The sequence below is a fragment of the Cryptomeria japonica genome, chromosome 1, assembly GCF_030272615.1.
Source record: "Cryptomeria japonica chromosome 1, Sugi_1.0, whole genome shotgun sequence".
NCBI classification, from domain to species: Eukaryota; Viridiplantae; Streptophyta; class Pinopsida; order Cupressales; family Cupressaceae; genus Cryptomeria; species Cryptomeria japonica.
In genome coordinates, this window is record NC_081405.1 from 142,296,960 (window position 1) to 142,316,521 (window position 19,562).

At 37.0% G+C, this 19,562-nt stretch overlaps 1 protein-coding gene across 2 annotated transcripts in view; it reads left to right on the forward strand.

Annotated features, from left to right (window-relative positions):
• Positions 1 to 610: 610 nt before the first annotated feature.
• The window catches only part of LOC131027577 (uncharacterized), a 193,138-nt gene continuing 174,186 nt past the window's right edge, over positions 611 to 19,562 (forward strand). Inside the window, exons 1-2 of one of the 2 annotated variants that reach the window (XM_057957663.2) lie at positions 611 to 1,349; positions 3,558 to 3,739. In XM_057957663.2, the coding sequence (XP_057813646.2) occupies positions 936 to 1,349; positions 3,558 to 3,739 (596 nt within the window). In that variant the 5' untranslated portion in view covers positions 611 to 935. The remainder of the gene's footprint in view (positions 1,350 to 3,557; positions 3,740 to 19,562) is intronic. The other variant, XM_057957662.2, reaches the window with a different exon arrangement.

Below are 19,562 nucleotides of genomic sequence, written 5' to 3' on the forward strand. Positions count from 1 at the left end.
AATACAAATTATATCAACAATTAAAAATGAAGAGAATTGGTTATGGTCTTTGTTTATAAGATGATCCTTAAAGAAAGCACCTAATACATGTTTAATTTGCTTGTAATAAATCAACGTGACGATACTATAACAATGTTGTGATATCTATATTTACAATGATTTTTTATTTATTTCAAACGTATCCATTAACTATGTAAATATTATTATTAATACAATACCATGTTCTTATAACTGATTATTTAATATGATATCTTACAGAATTCAATAATGTATATATACATATTTAGTATTTGAATTTTATACATATTACACATCTATAAAAAAAATTAAACATTCAAATGCATTTTATAAGCAATGATGTATCGATAGTTTCCATGCTTGACCAATATTTATGAATCTTTTGCTTTTCACCAACCTTTAACAAAAATATTATTATTTCCTTTTTCAAATAGGACTGTAATCTTTGACCAAACTAAAATATATAATCGTTATTTTTTCTTCCATTTATTGAATTTTCTAATTTATTTGAATATAATATCAACATTTCACGAAGAAAGATGATAGTTACTGTGCTAATAATTCATCTTATATCGGTACTGGGAAGGAGTCCAAGTATCGAGAAGGTTGGCAGTATATCTCACCTGAATCTGTTTTTAGCGCTCCATTAACTTGGTTTCGTGGCCAAGCATGTGCTCCAATTAAAAATAGGAGATCCCAAAGCCATTGTTCATAAAAAAACAATGCAGGAAAACAAACTAAAGGTGAGAGCAGAAAGCACGGCATTCGTTTTACATTGGGGGTGGGAGCTCCACTATCATAAAGATGACGAAGATGAAGATAAAAAATTAAGCAAAACCAGAGAATGGTTATGTTGCGTTTTATCAGGATTCAACTGTATAGATTTTGAGTCAATTGTATTGATTCATTTTTTATGAATGGGTTCCATGCCTGAAACATACAGAATAAGAAGAATCACAACAAATAAGCTCAAATCAGAAAACGAGGATTTTAATAGCTTCGATTCGACAAAGTTCAAGGGATTTGAACAAAATGAAGTAGATCTTGATGATGGGTCATTTGGGTCTGAAGAGAGCAGATCCAAACAGCCAAGTGCAAGGAGTAGATGGAGGAGGCTCAAGCACACAGTGAGTTTAGTTAATCATATAACTGCCAACATTAAGAGCAATAATGGTGGTGCAGGAGGTGTAGGAGCTGCAACGTTTGAAGGAGTGAGTACAAAATTATCAGGTGGAAGGCTCAAGGGCAGAAAAGGCATGGAAGAGCTAGTAATAAGACAGAACAAGAGCTTCGTATCTTTGGTCCAGGACTTGTATGTCGCCTGCCTGAAGGTAATTGAGATAATGGTTTAATTTTTTTTTGTTTTTGTAGAACTGTACCGTTTTTTTTCCATTTGGGCTTTGAGGCCACGATAGGGTGATACGTCTCATCAAGATCAGCTGGGGATTGAATCCAGCTCCAATCACACCAACAGGAATTGAATGATGGTTGTTATATTAGTTTACTTTTACCCTCTGCCGGCTTTTTCAACTTTAATTTGATCCCTGAACTTTTTAAATGCATTTGGTGTCAACGCAGTGCAACATTTTCTGATACCTTTTTATTTTCTGGAATTGGCTGTGTTAATGTCGGGTCGATCTTCATGATCCACCTTTCATGAGTAGTTATGCATCACCGATCTAATTTTCATGTTAACGTTAACTCAATTTTCATGACCCATTTTTTCTGAGCATATTAATATCCCTTTTCAGGAATTAGCTTTGCTTTCATGTGGAGCCAATCTTTACCACATAATTTTCATGACTAGTTATGCATCGTTATGTGGGAGTTGGTTGTTTGTCATATTGAGTCAATCTTCATAACCTATCTTTCATGAGTAGTTATTCATCATTATGTAATATCATTTTCGGAGATTAGCTGCATGTTAATACACATCTTTCACGCCTAGTGGATTATGGGAATTAATCGCAGCTCAACACGTCATTTGACACTCATTGCTTTTAACTAATGCTCATAAGATCATGTACATGTATTTCCCTAGAGGCCATCCATCCCATTACTGCTCTGCACAAATTAGTTCACTGAGCTTGCTACCACACTACAACTCCTTCAAGGAGTATTGTGCCTTAATCATGGAGTTTGCTACCAAATTAGGTGCACTTAGCCTGCTACCACACTTGGCAATATCTTCAGCTTTGTATTGTGCCTTATAAATCATTCATTATTGAACTTCTTGGGCTTTTGATGAATTTGTAAAAATGCAACGATAAAGATTGGGACACTTAGAGCGATTGGGTAATTTTAACATTGGTGACACTCTTAAGAATGGCCTCCATTGCTATCATACCACAACCCCTGAACTGCATTAACATTGCCCTGACAACCTCTGTGATTGTTTCTTATTCATTCCATTGAAACGGAACTGAAGCAACATTCATTATACTTGGAAAACCCAAAGTAAATATTATCCCAAATTACATGATAAAGTTCTTATAGAAATAATTGGCGATCTGTATATGTCAAAATTACGTCTGGCTTTCTATTTTGCATATTCTTTTTTTAAGTGACTCGGGACATCACCGAGGCCTAGCTCAGACATGGTACCCTTCTGAGGATGGGCATTAAATTTCATCGCGCCCATGATTTTATTCCCTACATCAGGCATGTCACCTTTCCAAGGATGAAAGTTTAATTTCAACGTATCAATAATATTATTAACCGTATTAACATAATGCCTCATTAGTAGTCCATTGAGAGGGATGCCTTTTTACCATTTAGTGAGATTTTGAACCTCGGTTGCTCATTTTCAAAAGCATCTCATTACCATTACACCACAACTGATTGGTATTCTTAGAAAGTAGAAGCAAATAACACACTGCTGAAATTGATTAATCAAATTCTTATTGAACTCTCTCACAGTATTCCATCTTTATTTGGAGAGTTCTGTTTCCTTCATCATTACTTCCTGAGCGCTGCTCCTTGATTAAATCATCATTTGTTATTCATGGAAACTCAATGTAAATATCATTTATTGGTCAATGAATCTCGTAGAAAAATTCATTAAAATTTGTTAGTCTCAAAGTTGGGTTTGGTCTATTCTTTGTGTTCTTTGAAGTAATACATCACAAACAGTTGTTGCTGCAGTATCAAACCCTTACTAGATTCTCACAAAGTTATCTATCTTATTTGAGAAGTTTCCTTCGTTATTATTTTTTAGAGAAGTATTCCTCTGGTACTTCATTTATTATATTTGGTAAACCCAATGAAATATCATCCTATATTGCATAATCAAGTTCTTAGAGATATACATCAGGGTCTGCCTAGATCTCTATGTTGGATATTCTTAGAAAGTAGTAGAGAGTGGAACGGGTGTTATTGCACATTTAAATACTTATCGAATCTTCACAAAATGTTCTACCCTATGTGAGAAGTTTTATTTTCTTTGATACTCATTCATTTTTTTCTTATCACAGTTTATAAATATTCCGTGAATTGTGTAAGGTTCGTAAGATTGATGTTTGGATTCATTGTGGATGCAGTTGCCCATCCTTCACTTCTTAATGGGAGTATTTCTATCTCCAGTTCTGCTTGGATTGCTTTTCATGCCCTTATACTTTCTGGATATTGATGGACTCAGATTTGATGGAGTCATGGATGAGGTGAACCGTACTGCATCATCAACACAATGCTACCTTTTCATTTTAAATGTTTTTCTGTATGCGTAAGTATTCCAGGCATTTTGAAAATTACTTCTTTTTCTAAGCATCTATTTGTCTATGCCGGCAACTTGCAAGGATAGAAACTTGAAAGTCCAACTCCAAACAATATTTTCTTATTTTTCAGATTTCTATTATTGCTTATACTTTCAAGAGTATAAAGGATAACCTAGAAACTTTTTTGTGTTCAAAATAATCTCGATTGGGTTTCCAAGCTAGTCTAGGGGACAATACAAAAAAATTGCAAAAGTTGGTGTTTTACAGCAGAAATAGAGAACTATGCTGTTATCAATAAACAACTGCAAGTGCAAGAGGATAACTTATAAACATATATATATAGAGAGAACAGTATTGGCATAAGCAACTGAAATCAGAAAGGCATTGGTCTAAGTTGCTTTTACATGATAAAATTATAAATCTATAAGAAGACGTGGAAAAGTATTACAATCATCTTTCAAGAAAGCAGATACGTGCAGAAATGGAGTTCAATAGACGTGAGGGGAAGATAAACGGCTTATCTTCTAGCAATCCCTAAAGTGATTACAATAATTTCTTGCCATTGACTCTAAGCTTTTGTTGTGACAGTTACATTGAACTGGTGTCAAAATGGACTCCAGCCTGGGTTGAAAAATGTTGAAGGAGTGCTGAAATCAATGCCTTTGCCGTGTCTGAATTTTTGGCCTTTCAAGGTGCTTCTCTTGAGGCCAGTGCACCTTGAAACATCATCGTAGATAGACTTAGAATCTCTTGTGTTGAGGCCCCACATTGACTAAGTTGGTGGTTGCAGGCAATAGTACGTTTATCCCTATACTGATGATTCCTTGCATGGTTTAGTGTATATATTTCAGAAACTGTGGTTAAATTGGAGGTTTTTTCCCATAAAGCCTCAAACAATACTACCCTCTTATATTCTATTATCATTTCTGCTCCGTAATTTCATCAAGTGCAACATATTAGGAAAACTAGCCAAGAAAACTTGCATTAATTTTTTGGAAAGAAAAGGATGCAGAAAACAATTTGTTGTAGCTTGATAAGATGTAAAGGAGGACACTACTTCTGTTTAGGAAATATATAACCTACTTGAATTGTTAGGGTGAATTCTTTTAATTTCTATCTTAGATTTCCAGTAGCATTTTAATTTGAAAGAGCCTACTTTAGCTTATTTCAAACTAGGTGAGCACAAATGAATTCTTTTACCAACTAAATGTAAGCTATTTGCTCCTTTCTCTAGAATGCTGAAAGATGTCTTATTTAAATTAGATTCCTAATTCACATAGGACTGATTGGAAAATGAAAACAACTTTAGGAACTAGATTTAGGTTACTGAATAAGGTGGTTTAATGAAATTTGACAAGATTGATATCAGAGATTGAACTTGGATGAATAGACTGAAGGAGAAAATCTACAAGATATCTAGATGAGCTCAAGCTTTTGTCAGGAAGAGGAGGGACAGATTCTGATAACTGAACCCCAACGTACTTATGGTGATGTTGACATGACTGTGCCTGTGTCTTGCATACAGAAATAAAAAAAAATGAGTGTGTAGATAAGAACGAACTAAAATTGCTACAAGTTAAGAAATATGATGAATAGAACTGTTATGCTAATCTCTTTGTAAATAATGATTAAAATAAAAAGAAAGAAGAGAGAAATGGAAATTTGTATCAGCAGGTTTTAAGATGGATATTTCAATTGGGGTTGGAAATCTTGTAAGCTAGAAAAATGGTTAAGACTGCATGCGAGCTTGCCAAGGTGGTGAAATTCCCAATTTTAGCCTTTCAGCTCTATGACAGTCAATGGTAAAAGGTGTGTGCACTTATAAGTGTGACTACGGTTAGCAAATAAAATGTGTAATGATGCTAAATGCTTATGGAATCAAAGGAGGTGGATAACCCAAATAATTGTGCCAATTGTAAAAAGGATTTTATGTTAAATGTAATAGGATGAAATAATGTAAGAAGGAATCAAAATAGTACTTTGAGTCGAGAGAGGAACATGGGGAACCTTATAAATATATTTTTTAAAATGAAAAGCAAGTCTTCACAAGAGATAAACTCCCTGAATCAAGCTTGACTTAAAAGGATGGAAATCCCTAGTTATAAATGAAAGGAGAGAAAATGGAGTAAATGGAGCAGCTCAAGAGAGAAGTTTCCATTCTAACAAAAAATCCCTCAAGATAACTTAGTTTCTTGTTTTTAAAGACAAAGGGGAGAGGAATTTGAATCAAAGTAGGTTTGGTGCCAATATGAGAACCAATGGAAAATCACATTTGAAAGTTGCGACATTAATTTGCATCCAATGGATAATTTAGGAATAGTTGGAATATGCTGCCATGACTCTTTTCCAAGAAGATTTTGTTGTGGTGTTTATGTAAATATAATCATAATAAAACTCTTATGCAGTGGATGTCTGAAGAGGATCATTTGGGAATTTTTTGATGAAATCTTGTAAAATGATTACTCCATGAACAATAAAAATCAAGATAAATACTAAAAAAGTTTGTCCTAAAGAAATCCCAAAGTGGGTTTTTGTTGTGACCATTTCACACATCGCCCCATTGCAAATGGGGACCCCCTCTTTTTGCTCGTTTTTCGCCCGCTTTTCGCTTCGCTTTTAGGGTTTTGTTAGTCAGTCAGTTGTCTGGATTTAGGGTTAACCCTTAGGGTTTTAATTAACGTCTTTTCAAGCCAGAATCCAGTCAGTTTTGAGAGCTTTTGAGCTTCCTTTCGTTGAATGCAAATTTTGAATGCAATGTTTTCGCCAAATTGGTCTATTTTCAATTGGAATGATGAATGCAGAGCTTAAATTTGTCTAAGTGTTGATGATGAAGTGTGAATTTTTGTCCAATTGAATATTTTTGACCAAATTTTGAGTTTTTTGATTTTTGATCCCGGACATTGAGAATGATTTGTTTTCGCCTTGTGAAGTGATAAAATGTATAAAATCATGTTATTTTGGCCTGTAGGAGCAAAATCGCTCCTGTCCCTCAGTGAAGGACCGGAGCTCGTTTTCGAATATCTTACTATTCCTGCAAGGTCAAGATGAGTTACGAATTGGAAGTGATCAAGGAAGGCGTGATCTTTCCGTTGAATATAAATTGAAGATTTTCATGAACACGGAAATGCCTCCAGGGGTCAAGTTCGCTCCTGTCCCTCAATGAAGGACCGAAGCTACAAATCAAATTTTGCTTTGTCCTTGCAAGATTTCAACGACTTGACAATTTGAAGAGGTCCAAGGGAAGATGTTTTATCAAATGAATATAACTTGAAGAGCAAACATGAAGAAAAATGGTCCAGAATGCCAAAATCGCTCCTGTCCCTCAGGAAGGGACCAGGGCGAAGTACATTGTAGCTCCCGTCCCGCTCCAAGGGACCAGAGCGATATTCTTCATAAGGCGAGATTCAGGCGAAGATCAAGTCAAGTTTATATTTGAAGGCAAGGACAAAGGTGAAATGAACTCATTGAAGATAAATTGAAGATCATGAAACATCAACAAGGGCCCTAAATGCTTAAGTTCGCTCCTGTCCCTCAGGAAGGGACCAGAGCGATTTTTGTTGTAGATGATTTTCTTGCCCATTTTGAGTGGATCCCAAGGCATGGATGAATGGAATGGAACGTTGCGAGTCCGTTGAATATAAGTTTTGAAGATGGCGAAATGAAATGAGGCCTACAGAGCTAGAATCGCTCCTGTCCCTCTCCAAGGGACCAGGGCGATATGATGGTTATATTGCTTCTTATTCAAGTTCAAGACATTCCAAGACGAGGAACAAGGTGGCAAAGGCGTTTCAAGGCATTTCAATCAAGCACGAAGTTACAAAGGTCGTCACGTTGAAGGAATTTGCACTCAAATCCCCAGTTCGCTCCTGTCCCTCAGGAAGGGACCAGAGCGAAATTTGCATAAAGTCATAAATTTTGAAAGTTTGTCAAGCATTAAGCGATTAAGGAGGGTCAAGGGACGTCATATCACGCATTGAAGGTAATGGCAAGCTGAAGAACGCAAGAACAAACTCAAAACCTTGAAGTTCGCTCCTGTCTCTTGGGAAGGGACCAGAGCGATGTTTGTTATATTGGCTAATTCATGCAAAAATCACGTAAGGTCAAGACTTCACAAGGTTGTAAAGGGTTTAAGGCGTCTTTTGAAGGAGATATACAAAAACTTCAAACGTAAAATGATCGTCAAATTGAATACAGAAGCTATATCGCTCCTGTCCCTCTCCAAGGGACCATGGTGATTTATATGGAATCATTCATTTTCCTTCACGTTCATGCCAAGTCAAGGTCTTTCGGGATCACACAATGTATAAGGTGTCATTTGAAGATGATTTACAAAGGTTTCGAACGTCGAAATGTTGTCAAATGAGCTATAGAGTCTATATCGCTCCTGTCCTTTGGACAAGGACCAAAGCGATTTCATCAAAAACATTCATGCTCCTTCAAAATCAAGACTATGCAAGGATTGGTGAAGTTAAAGACGACCTTTGGAAGACAATGAACGAAGAACGAAGATCAAATGTTTACAAATTTGAGCTAGGACATGGAGATCGCTCCTGTCCCTCTCCAAGGGACCAGGGCGATATTTGCCAAAACACATGATATCTTTTGAAGATCACGTTAAGATAAAGTCACACATGGTTTTAAACATCATTTGGAAGGCGATGCAAAGGGAAATGGACGTTAAATATCACCGATTTGAGCTTAAAATGGAGAAAGACAAGGATCGCTCCTGTCCATCTCCAAGGGACAAGGGCGATGATTCTTTAAACATCGAAATGTCTTGTGAAAAGCAAGTGGGACGAGCATGGAATGAACAAGCAAAATTATTATTCACCATACAAGGAAAAGTTGATGTCAAAATGGAGAATTTCAAGTGAAAACATTAGGATCGCTCCTGTCCCTCTCCAAGGGACCAGGGCGATATTACATCCAAGGGCATCCCTTCACACATGCAATTCAATCAAACTCGAAGGACCCGACAAAAATGATGATTTGAACGTAGAAATGCAGAGGTTGAACGTCAAAAATGCAAAAATCGAGACCAACATGATGGATCGCTCCTGTCCCTCTCCAAGGGACCAGGGCGATGAGGTACGTATACTTCATTTTCAAAATATTTTGGCGCTCAAATAAACATTTTTGAATTTATTTAAATGCTAGCAAAATCGATATTTTAATTAAAAATGGCATTTAAATATTGCGCTTGGTATTAATTAATTATTTTTTTGCCTTGTAAAAAATCGAAGTTTATTAATTAAAAACGATGGCATTTAATAATTGATTATTAAATTAATTAAAAAATTAAAAAGAGCGCTTGGTTTGGAGAGTCGGCCTTGTTATTTTATTAAAAATCGTTTTAATTGCTATATTTTTTATAAAAGTCGGCCTTGGGGGTGAATGGAGAGGTGAGCGCTATAAAGGGAGAGTGAAATCTTCATTTTCACATCATCATTTTACCTATCTTACATGCGATTTTGAGGAAGAAGGTGCGAAATTGTGTTTGAAAGTGCGATTTGGAGTTTATTAATCAAAGGTGGTGCGAACTATCAATCCAAGGTGGCGCTAGTAACTTCCAAGGTGGTGCAAATCTATATTGAGCGAATTTGCCAAGGCTTGAAGATCACGTTAAAGGGGAATTTGAAGATCACGTCAAGGACACAAAAGGTGGCGAAATTATTATCTTGAGGAGATCACGTTGAAGACCATCTATACCTCAATTTTGCCTAGGCGAATTTTGTTCTTTTTGCATTCTAGAGTTAGCTCTCTATTGAGGTATGGCGATTTGATTTTATTGTTTTATTTATTCATCGTCATATTTTGAATTTTTGAATTTTGAATTCCTAGCTCAATCTTTATTTTTTAGGAAATGATAACTCTAAAGACTTATCATGAGGTTTCCTAAAATTTATCCTCTAATCTATGTTATTTATTGCAAAATCTAGTTCTCATTATGAAATGTTGTGTAGGTATGGCGACCCCGAAGGCGGGAGCATCCACCAGTCGCTCAGCTCTCATGAAAGAAGATCAGAAGACCGAAGAAGTGGAGACCAAGATCGTGTCGAAGTGGAACAACATTGGAGATACCAACTTGGGGAACTTCAGCACGAAGAAGTTTCGAGAGGTCCCTTACATTGGCAAGCCATCACCTGTCGCCCGGAGAATAATCGAGAGTGGCATCATTAAGGCGGCCGGCTTTCCTCCAGCTGTTCAGTGCCACGAGTTGATGATCGAGTGTGCTCGTCACTATGATCCACAGTCTAGGACGATCGTGTCCAATGAGGGAAACACTTTGGCGTACCTTTCAGAGGAAGCTATAAGTGAAGCTTTCCATCTTCCAGAGCACAGGGACATGATATACAAGAGCATAGAAGGAGCCAGATCAATGTACGAAGATGATCCAGATGCTTGTCTAAGCATTATCAATAAGAACTGGCTACTTAAGAGCCGTCCCCGTCTGAGCAAGGTCCCGAACACACCGCACAGGATTGATTTCCAGGAGGAGTACAGAGATTTGATTACCATGCTCAACCGAGTTACAGGAGCCCCTCATGCCTTATATTTTGAGAAGTGGATGTTTTACTTCATCCAGGTGATTGTTCAAGGGAAAGGTACGATACATTGGGCTAGGATAATTAGCCATTGCTTAGACGTACAGTTGAGGAGACTCAAGGCTACTAAGTCCTTCCACATGAGTTCATATGTCATCTATGCCTTGATCAGGAGTGTTGAGTACGCAGGACTACCTCACAGAGGAGTGATTGGAAGAGGACCCGGCAAGGTCAGAGCTTGTGATTCCTATGCCTACTTGCATCATCCGCCAGGGAGCAACTATAAGTTGGTTAATGATACTTTCACGATGAACATCACAAGGACGTTGCAAGGTGGAATTCACAACAGATTATCTCAGGATGCCCAGGAATTCATAAAGAGGTACGGTGCTTGGTTCATTCAGTTTCCCAAGTTCACTTATATTAGAGTGCATGGATGTCCTTTACCACCATACGTGTTGCCGAGATATCCGACAGACAGAATTGTGTTACTTGAAGTAACAAGACAGTTGGCAGCATATGTGAAGGCATTCAGACACAGACATCAGAATGGAGTTCTAGTACCTATCATTTTGGGTAATTCAGTTGAGGTATATCCTAATGCTTTAGCTATGGATGACGCAGAGAAGGAGTTAGCCTTGTATTCTTTTTCATCTTTTGCTTTGAGAGAAAGCTTTGATCCACATGGACATTTAGAGGAGACAGTCGGCAGAAAGTTTAGACATGAGTATCAGATTGAAGATTTTATGATGAATCTCTTAGATGATTTTGAAGTGAAACGAAAAATGCATTCTAGATTACCTTTGGATTTCATCAGGAAATGCAGGATATACAGAGTGGCCGACCAAGCTCAGGACAGTGGCAGACATATCCAGTCTTCCTATGATCGAGAAAGCAAATCAATAAGGTTGGATTGGAATGAGCCCGAGGTCGTGGATTTAGATACTTTGATGGCACCAGTCTTGTCTTGTACTCGCAGATGGGTTGACATTCAGCATCAGAAGTTGAGAGAACAAGGCATAGCCATGACTTTCACTTTGGAAGAGGAACCTGCTGAAGGTGGAGCTAGTGTGAGTGAAGGCAATCCTAATCCTAGAAATTCAGGTGAAGGAAACCTTCGATGTGCCAGTGAGGGCAATCTCCATTCAAGAGGTTCGAAGAGGAAAGAGAGACCTGGAAAGAGAGAATCTTCCAAGAAGAAACAAGAGGCTAACAGAGATCGATCATCCGGTACTTCTTCTAGACCTGAGAAGAGAACAATTCAAGTGGAAGAATCCATGGAGTCTAGGGTACAGAACGATAGGCAGGAAGAAGGACAGGCACAGCATGGGTCGCCAGATGGATCTCTCCAAGACTATGAGTTAGATGAAGACAAAGAAGACAATGAAATAACATCTCCTCCCAGACAGGAAGAAATAATGCATCAAGAGATTCAAGTTCAAGAAACCAGATCGATTATCCCAGATTGGTTGAAGGAAAGATTAACCAAGGTGATCGTAGTAGAGGACGAGGACAATGCAATTGATTTAGAGAGCCTTGTTGGACGCTCACATGAAGTAACAGAAAAGAAGAAGGCTACCAAGATGTCCAAGATGATTCGAGATGAGACTGGATCCAGAAAACTGCAGATAGCTACACCGGCAACAGACAAATATGAAGGTGAGATCCTAGCAGAAGAATATGATATACAGACTTTTGAGTTAGGACCATCTACAGCAGAGCAGACTTTAGATGATGCTACCGATTCATTTGAAGCGTTGAAAGACAAGCTTAGAGAAGAAATGGAGAAGAACAGAAAGCTTGAGAGAGAGGTCGGTGCATGGAGGACATATTTCAGTCACATCAATGAACCTTTGGGACGTCAGGATCCAGTTAGATCACCAGTGCAAACATTGCCGCTTCAATCAATCAATGAAGCAGAAAGATTCAGGAACATAGTCCAACGTACAAGTAATTGGATGGATAGATCTCATACAGTGGCCATAGAGTTTGTAACAAGGATGATGAAGATTATTCATCAAGCTATCCAGGTTCTTGAGATGATCCACAATTTGATGATAACAGTAGCTGCATTCGCCCATACCAAGGACGTTATCATTCCTGTCTTGAAAGTTATTAGACACACATCAAGGAAGATTTTAGCGCAGGAGAAGATCTTGGATGGAGAACCTCACAGTTTGTTTCATTGGTCAACCTTACTCCATATGAAGAGTGTTTTCTTCGAAGACATCAGTACTAGATGTGGCCAAGTTGAGGAGGTGATCAATCCGATCCAGGACAGAGTATTTGAGGTACTTCGTACCATTCTTGGCAGAAGGATCGAGGTCGAGACAGATGTGGATATGCAGGAACTAGAGGATAGAATCAAGATCATCTTTTGCAAGGACGCAAATGTTACAGATGAGCAGTATGATCAGATGTTTGCCACCATGCTCCTGATTGAAAGGACGAAGGAACTTGAACCTTCATGGGACGCAGCTCTTCTAGATGCATTCGATCAGGTCATCCACTTAGAAGAGAGTATGAAGAATCTTCCCGAGATTCCAATTGCAGAAATCGAAGGAATCGTGACAAGATTCATTGCATATGCCAAAAAAGAACATTGGAAAGGGAATAAGATTCTAGATGAAAGGTTGTTATAGATGACATGGCATCTTATTTGTCATTGGTTTATGTCTCCTAGGTTTTTGTGCCAAATTTAATATTTGGCTATGCATTTAATATTGTTCAGTAAAAAGGAGGCCATTTGTAACAAACCCTAATTAGGGTTTAGGTGTCATGATCTTGACCGTTGATCTACTTTCGATCTGGACCTTTCATTGTAACTGGGGATGCTATTTATACCCCCATTTTTCATTTCAATAGTTAAGAGTGTAATAGTCAATAGTTGATGTAATAGAGAAGAGAGATTAGAGTTAGAAGCAATTTTATTTTGTAGCAAGATTGAGTTTGAAGAGAGAAATTCAAGCAATTGTTGTACATGATGATTTGGAAATCAATGAAATATTGAAGTTATGGTGTTTCGTTGCAACTTTCTTAAGTTATCTTCATGGTTGTTTAACTTACTTGAATCATGCTCAATCAAAGTAGCTTGTTAATTTGAAGGACATAGTGTGAGACTTGATCTTTGGTAGGATTCGTAATCCAAACCACTAGCTTCTTGCTGATTGTAGGAACGCCTTGCGTGGTCGACTGGAGAATACCTTGAATCCCTTAACCATCAATCATTATTGTATCTTGGATATGTACCTTCGTGGTAGTGTCTTTGATCTTTGATGTATTGAATATCATTTTATTACCTTAGAAGATCGCACTAATTTCAATTGAGTTGTTATCTTATGGCAAAATTGAAGTTGGTTGAATCTTGCCAAGTCTTGTCCATACTAAGTCATCCTTAGGGTTAGACTAGATTAGACCTCTTTCAAACCCTACTCTTTTGTTATTTTTGAAAAGTTTCTTAGTTTAGTAAAATCTTGAACTTTCGGAATACGTAAGGCCCCTTGGAGGAAACAGCAAATCACATCATACCGCTGGAAGCTTGTCCACACGTAGAGACCCTACTAAAAGAACCTTGGAGTCTACCTAACTGATCCTTTACGCGAATCTTCAGCAGTTAGAGACTATTTTCTCAAGAGAGGATAAGATGCCTATTGGTATTTTATTCTGTGTATGATGGTGTACAAAATACACGTCAACAGTTTTCTTGATAACAAGGATTTTTGCCAATGCGAAGAACTTTGATGCTTGTTACCTCCAATGATATGAAAAACCAGCAACGGGAGACAAAGTCTTCATAATATTTTGTAGGATATGGAGCCAAGGTTAAGGGTATTGCAGAATATGGTGCTATTATTGAATCATTAGCAAGAGAAAATGATAGATTTTTGGAGCAGTTAAGAAACCTTAGTATGCAGAAATAATGAGAGGAATAACCAGCAATTTTTCAAGGAACCAAAAGACAATAACAAAAAATCCCTCAAGAAAACTTAGTTTCTTGTTTTTAAGAACAAAGGGGAGAGGAATTTGAATCGAAGTAGGTTTGGTGCCAATATGAGAACCAATGGAAAATCACATTTGAAAGTTGCGACATTAATTTGCATCCAATGGATAATTTAGGAATAGTTGGAATATGCTGCCATGACTCTTTTCCAATCCTTTACTTTTATTTTTTTTTAATAGTCCATAGCACATATATGCAAAAGTTTGAGAGAAGCTTTCTTGAGGAATGTGATTGAAATGTGCAAAAATGAAGAGAGGTGTTTAGAAGATCTTAAGATGTGACAAAATCATCAGGTCTAGCACAATGACTGTTTTTGATTGGGTATAAGGCTGTTGCAATTTATTAAGTGCCACCTAAGACATGCTTTGGGAGTGGATACTAAATTAAGTGCAACTTATAGTCTGGATGTTGTAGAGAATATGCATTTTTTAATTCCATTTTTTGATTTAAGAAATTAGGTTTTGGATAAATTGTGAACATGGAGATTCCAAAAGAGATGGAAGTTTTGAACCATACCAATGTGTTTCATAATCAAGATTAGTGATAATATGATTGATAGTGCCTCAGTTATGTTCAACCATGAGTTGCAATCTTAAAATGGGGACAATCAAACCTTTGAGAATTCATTGCAAAGCTAGACATTCATAGAAACCTTATGTAAACAAATAAGTTCATTTTGATAGGTCATATAGGCTAGTTTGGCCTAATGAATGCTAAAGTTCATCTTATTGCTTAGTCTCATTTGTTTTACATAGTGTTGTACCTTGCACACACACTCCGTCTGAAACAGGGACCCCCTTTCTTTCCTTGTCTTTCGCTTTTTGGTGTGTTGCGTTGTCGTTTTCCAATTTTGCCCCTTGGGGGTTTGTAAGAGAGTTTTTGCCTTTGAGGTCTTGTTGGCCTAGATGGGTTATGTTCTTGCTCAAGTTGAAGAAGTTATGAAATCATTGAAATTCCATGAGAGATTTCTAAGATGGGGAATTTGTTTCTTTTTCGGAAAAAACATTTTTTACTTTTAGGGATTCCTTGGTTCCATGGAATTCCTGACATTTCCACAAGCTTATCAAATTCCCAAAAATGAGACTTAGATTAAAACTTTAAATTCTCAATGAGATTTGAAAATGTGAAAAACTTCAGCATTTTTCCAAAAAATCCTTGCAAAATCTTAAGTTACCAATCTTTGCGAGAACTTTCAGATTGTCGGGGAATTCAGTCTCCCTTGGAAAAATCGACAACTTGCAAAATCCCCGATGGAACTAAACTTCCATCCTTTAATACAAAACTAAAGGTTTTCAAGAATTTTGGAAATTCCTTGTCTTCATGGAATTTCTGATGAAATGTTCGAAGGATAAGCAAAAGAGAAATTGGAAAAAAGATAGAATCATGGAAAAATCCAAAGGTGCTTCAAAGTTTTGAAATTTCAAGAGAGCTCCAAATATTTGAAATTCCACGAGAGCCCAAATTCTTGAAATTCCAAGGATGCCCAAAACCTCAGAAAATCCAAGGATGCACAAAAGTTCCAAAAGTCCAAGGATGCCCAAAAGTTTTGAAATTCTAAGGATGCCCAAAAGTTCCGAAAATCCAAGGATGCCCAAAAGTTCCGAAATTCCAAGAGACCTCCAAATCTTCGAAATTCCATGACCACCCCAAATCTCCAAAATTCCAAGAGAGCTCCAAATCTTTGAAAATCCATGAAGAGCTCAAATCTCCAAAAATCCACGAGGAGCCCAAAACTCTGAAAATCCAAGAACAAGCTAAATTTTTGAAAATCCAAGGACTAGCCCAACTTCCAAAAATACATAAAAAGGCTTGGATTAATCACTCCAAAGGGAGATTTTAGCATGCGACTTAATGGTGATTTTGCTCATGATGTGGACATGAAATTAGTATATTTTTTTTAGAATTTTGGAATTAATTTATCATCTTTTTTTCAGATCAAATGCAACCTGTCAAAACTAAGAACTTATCAAGGATTGCAAACATGAAATATGATTTTGAAGGGATTTCTGCCTTCAATAACAATTTCATCACTTTGGAGGATGGTTAAGGACACCAATCTGGGGTGTATTGACATGGAAGATTTCAAGGATTTCTAATAATAATACATGGTTTCAAGGAGTCCAAGCTGGAATGGGATAAGACTTTTAATGAATCTATTGTTGAGTTGGCATCCATAGAATACAGGATGAGAGTTTCACCTACGCTACCCAAGGAAGATCTCAAAAATGCTATCTCAAGATTCTTAGAATATGTTGCAACGGAGAGAAATGATGGGCACAAAGGTCTAAAAGATGATTTGCTCTAATCTAGGTGCCTGACCAATTTTAAATATAAAATTGCAGCGCCTCCTTATTTTGTCTTTGTCCTCATTGGGATCTGTGCCAATTATGTCTTTTCTGGCTATTGTAACAAACTGCATTAAAAAAGTCCTAAATCACCCTAGGGTTTTGCATCAAATTTTGGCCATTGATAAAGATAAATCTTGGCCCTTGAATAGGATTAAATCTGGGCCCTCCATTTGAAAAGTGAAATCTATAAAAGGCCTTGGTCTTCTTCATTGTAAAAAGGAACTAGAAATTGTTGCCAAAATTAATACAGAAATTCATTGTTGTTGGTGAGGATTTGTGTTAAGTTTGAATGTTAGCATGGTTTCTTGCTTCTCAAAGTTATTTAAAGTTCAGTAGCATGAAGATTTGTTGAGGTTGATATTTGATGAAGTTCCAGATTCATACCGTTTGGTGGTTACTGATTGTAAGTTCCAGTGTATAGTTAGTTTGAACTTTGAGCCCCTTTATTTATGAACTAAGGTTCAACCATTTGTTGTACGTTAATTTTCATTATCTTATGGTTTAATGAATGATTAGTGGTCTTAAAATTTGAAGTACACCTTTGAAGATTGCATCTGTTTTGTCTAAGCTGTGATTTAATCTGGTGAAGTAAACTTGATTATTGTGGAACTAATCTATTAATATCAATAGAGTTTCATTTAGGATTCTTAGTCTAGTTTTTCTAATCCCTATCTCTTGAAGTTTATTTTGAGGTGAATTTAGGTAAGTTGAAAAGCATCAATTCTTATTACTAAATATGATGATATTAAGGTTTTAGATCTTAGGATTTGTTGAGAAATCTTGCAGGAACAGAATTCCAGCTTGTTAAGGCCCCTTGTGATACCAGCAAAATCACATACATTTACTGAGTTATCTGAAGCATGGTCAGCTGACTACCAAAACCATGGGGTGATACTATTTGAGTCAACAAATAGGATTTCCTTTCAAGAGAGAATATGATACCTAATGTATTTTATTCGGTGTTGGAGAGTGCAAAAACACCCGTCAACACATAGATCATTCAAGTTGGCATAAACATTCTAGTTGTACAAATTGCAAAAATTTATGATACAAGTGAATTATTGTCTACATATTATGAATCTGAGATTTCTATGGGTGCACAACTTAAACAATCACACACAATTCTCAACTTACATTATTGAAATTTCTACATTAGTATGGGTTAGGATGTTTAATTATGATCTCAAGTATAAATCAAGGGTATCCTCCTTAAACTTGTAAGGTTGGTGAAAGACATGTGGGGAGAATAATGGAACATTCTTATTATCACTTGGAAAGCTTTTTGTTATGCATCAGTCCACTTTAACATACTGTTATTTCTACACGTGTGTAGATTAGTAGCACATAACAAAGCATTCACATCATCACTTGGGAAGCTTTTTGTCATGCATCAGTAAACTTGGAAAGATTTTTGATATTATGAATTTGAGATTTCCATAGGCACCCAGTTTAAACAATCACACACAATTCTCGAACTTAGGCTGAGAACTGCTGCTTCATTATTGAATTTCTACGGTGGTGTAGGATAGGATGTTTGATCACAAGTATTTTAAGTATAAAATCAAAAGCACCCCTTATGATTTCCAAATCCACGGCATACCTGCCATTTCGTTAGCCATCACCTCACCCAGGGCCTATTCCCATTCCAGATCAAGTGAATCGAACCCTACCAGCAACAAAGCAAGCACCCAGTGCCCTTAAAATAGTAGGGGACCCGGTAAAAACACCAAAGTGTCTCTTTCATACTCGAAAGGTTGATGCAAGACATATGGGGAGAATAATGGCACATAACAAAGCATTCTCATGTTCACTTGGAAAGCTTTTTGCTACCCACCAGCCTACTTTAACCTAGTGTTATTGGTGCCATGCAAAACTTGGTGAAGTGACCAAGTATGTAATAAAAGCTTAGAACAAATCTGTGTTTGATATTTGAAAGCACAAGGAAATATAAAATATCTACAAGGTAATGAGAAGTAGGCTACTCCTAAATGATTTTCATCTTTGCTTGATCAACTTGGGCACTGCACCCATCTGGGATGTAGCAATATAGTGCTTTCTCTTTGATTTGAAGCAACACATGTCCAAGTTGGCGTAGAGCTTTTTTTGGCATAGAGTTTGCAACATTTATATGTTTTGCAAGATTCTCTTACACATTTATTGATGCAAATGAGGATGACATCAAGGTAAATAATAATAAACTGATCATTAGAGGGTCCATGTATGTAGTCATGTGCATGAATTCGACGAGGAATTGGTAAGGCTGAAAAGCACAGCCCATCCCTCAAAAAAGCCACTCTTTGGACTTGAACTTGTCATCCAAATATTTAAAATTTCAATGGAAATTGAGTGATAACCAAATTTGGGATCAACCTTGATGAAGGGCTTGTTGGGAAAAGTTGTCTCAACCTTGCATCTTTAATGTTTGTTTTAATGTTTTTATATACATTCACTATTTTGTCATCTAGTGGTTTTGTCTTTTCATGGGAGAGATGGTGTCCCATTTGGAGGCTTATTGGATTTCATCTTTTAGTGATTTTTGTCCTCAGATGAGGAGGTTGGTGTCCCACTTTGAGGTGATATGGTTTGGCCACATGTCAGCATCTTGTGGTGAGTGTAAGGTTATCATGATGGGAGTTACATCTGGTATATTCTAATGTCACATGACAACATGTAAGAGGGAGGTTACATTGGAATCTTGACCAGCATTATGACAAGCATGGACATTTGTCATGGAGTATCTTTGAATAGGTTGAATAAGGACAAATTGGGGTGGTCGAGTTCAGGTGGTCAAATATAACAACTATGACAGTTGTAAGTTGTGTCACAAATATTCTAAAAATAGCGAGGAGGACCAAGACCAAGAAAGTGGCTTTAGATCTCAGACTCAAGTTTGGGCGCCATATTTCTTGTGGTTTTGCTAATGGTTTTCCTAAGCAAT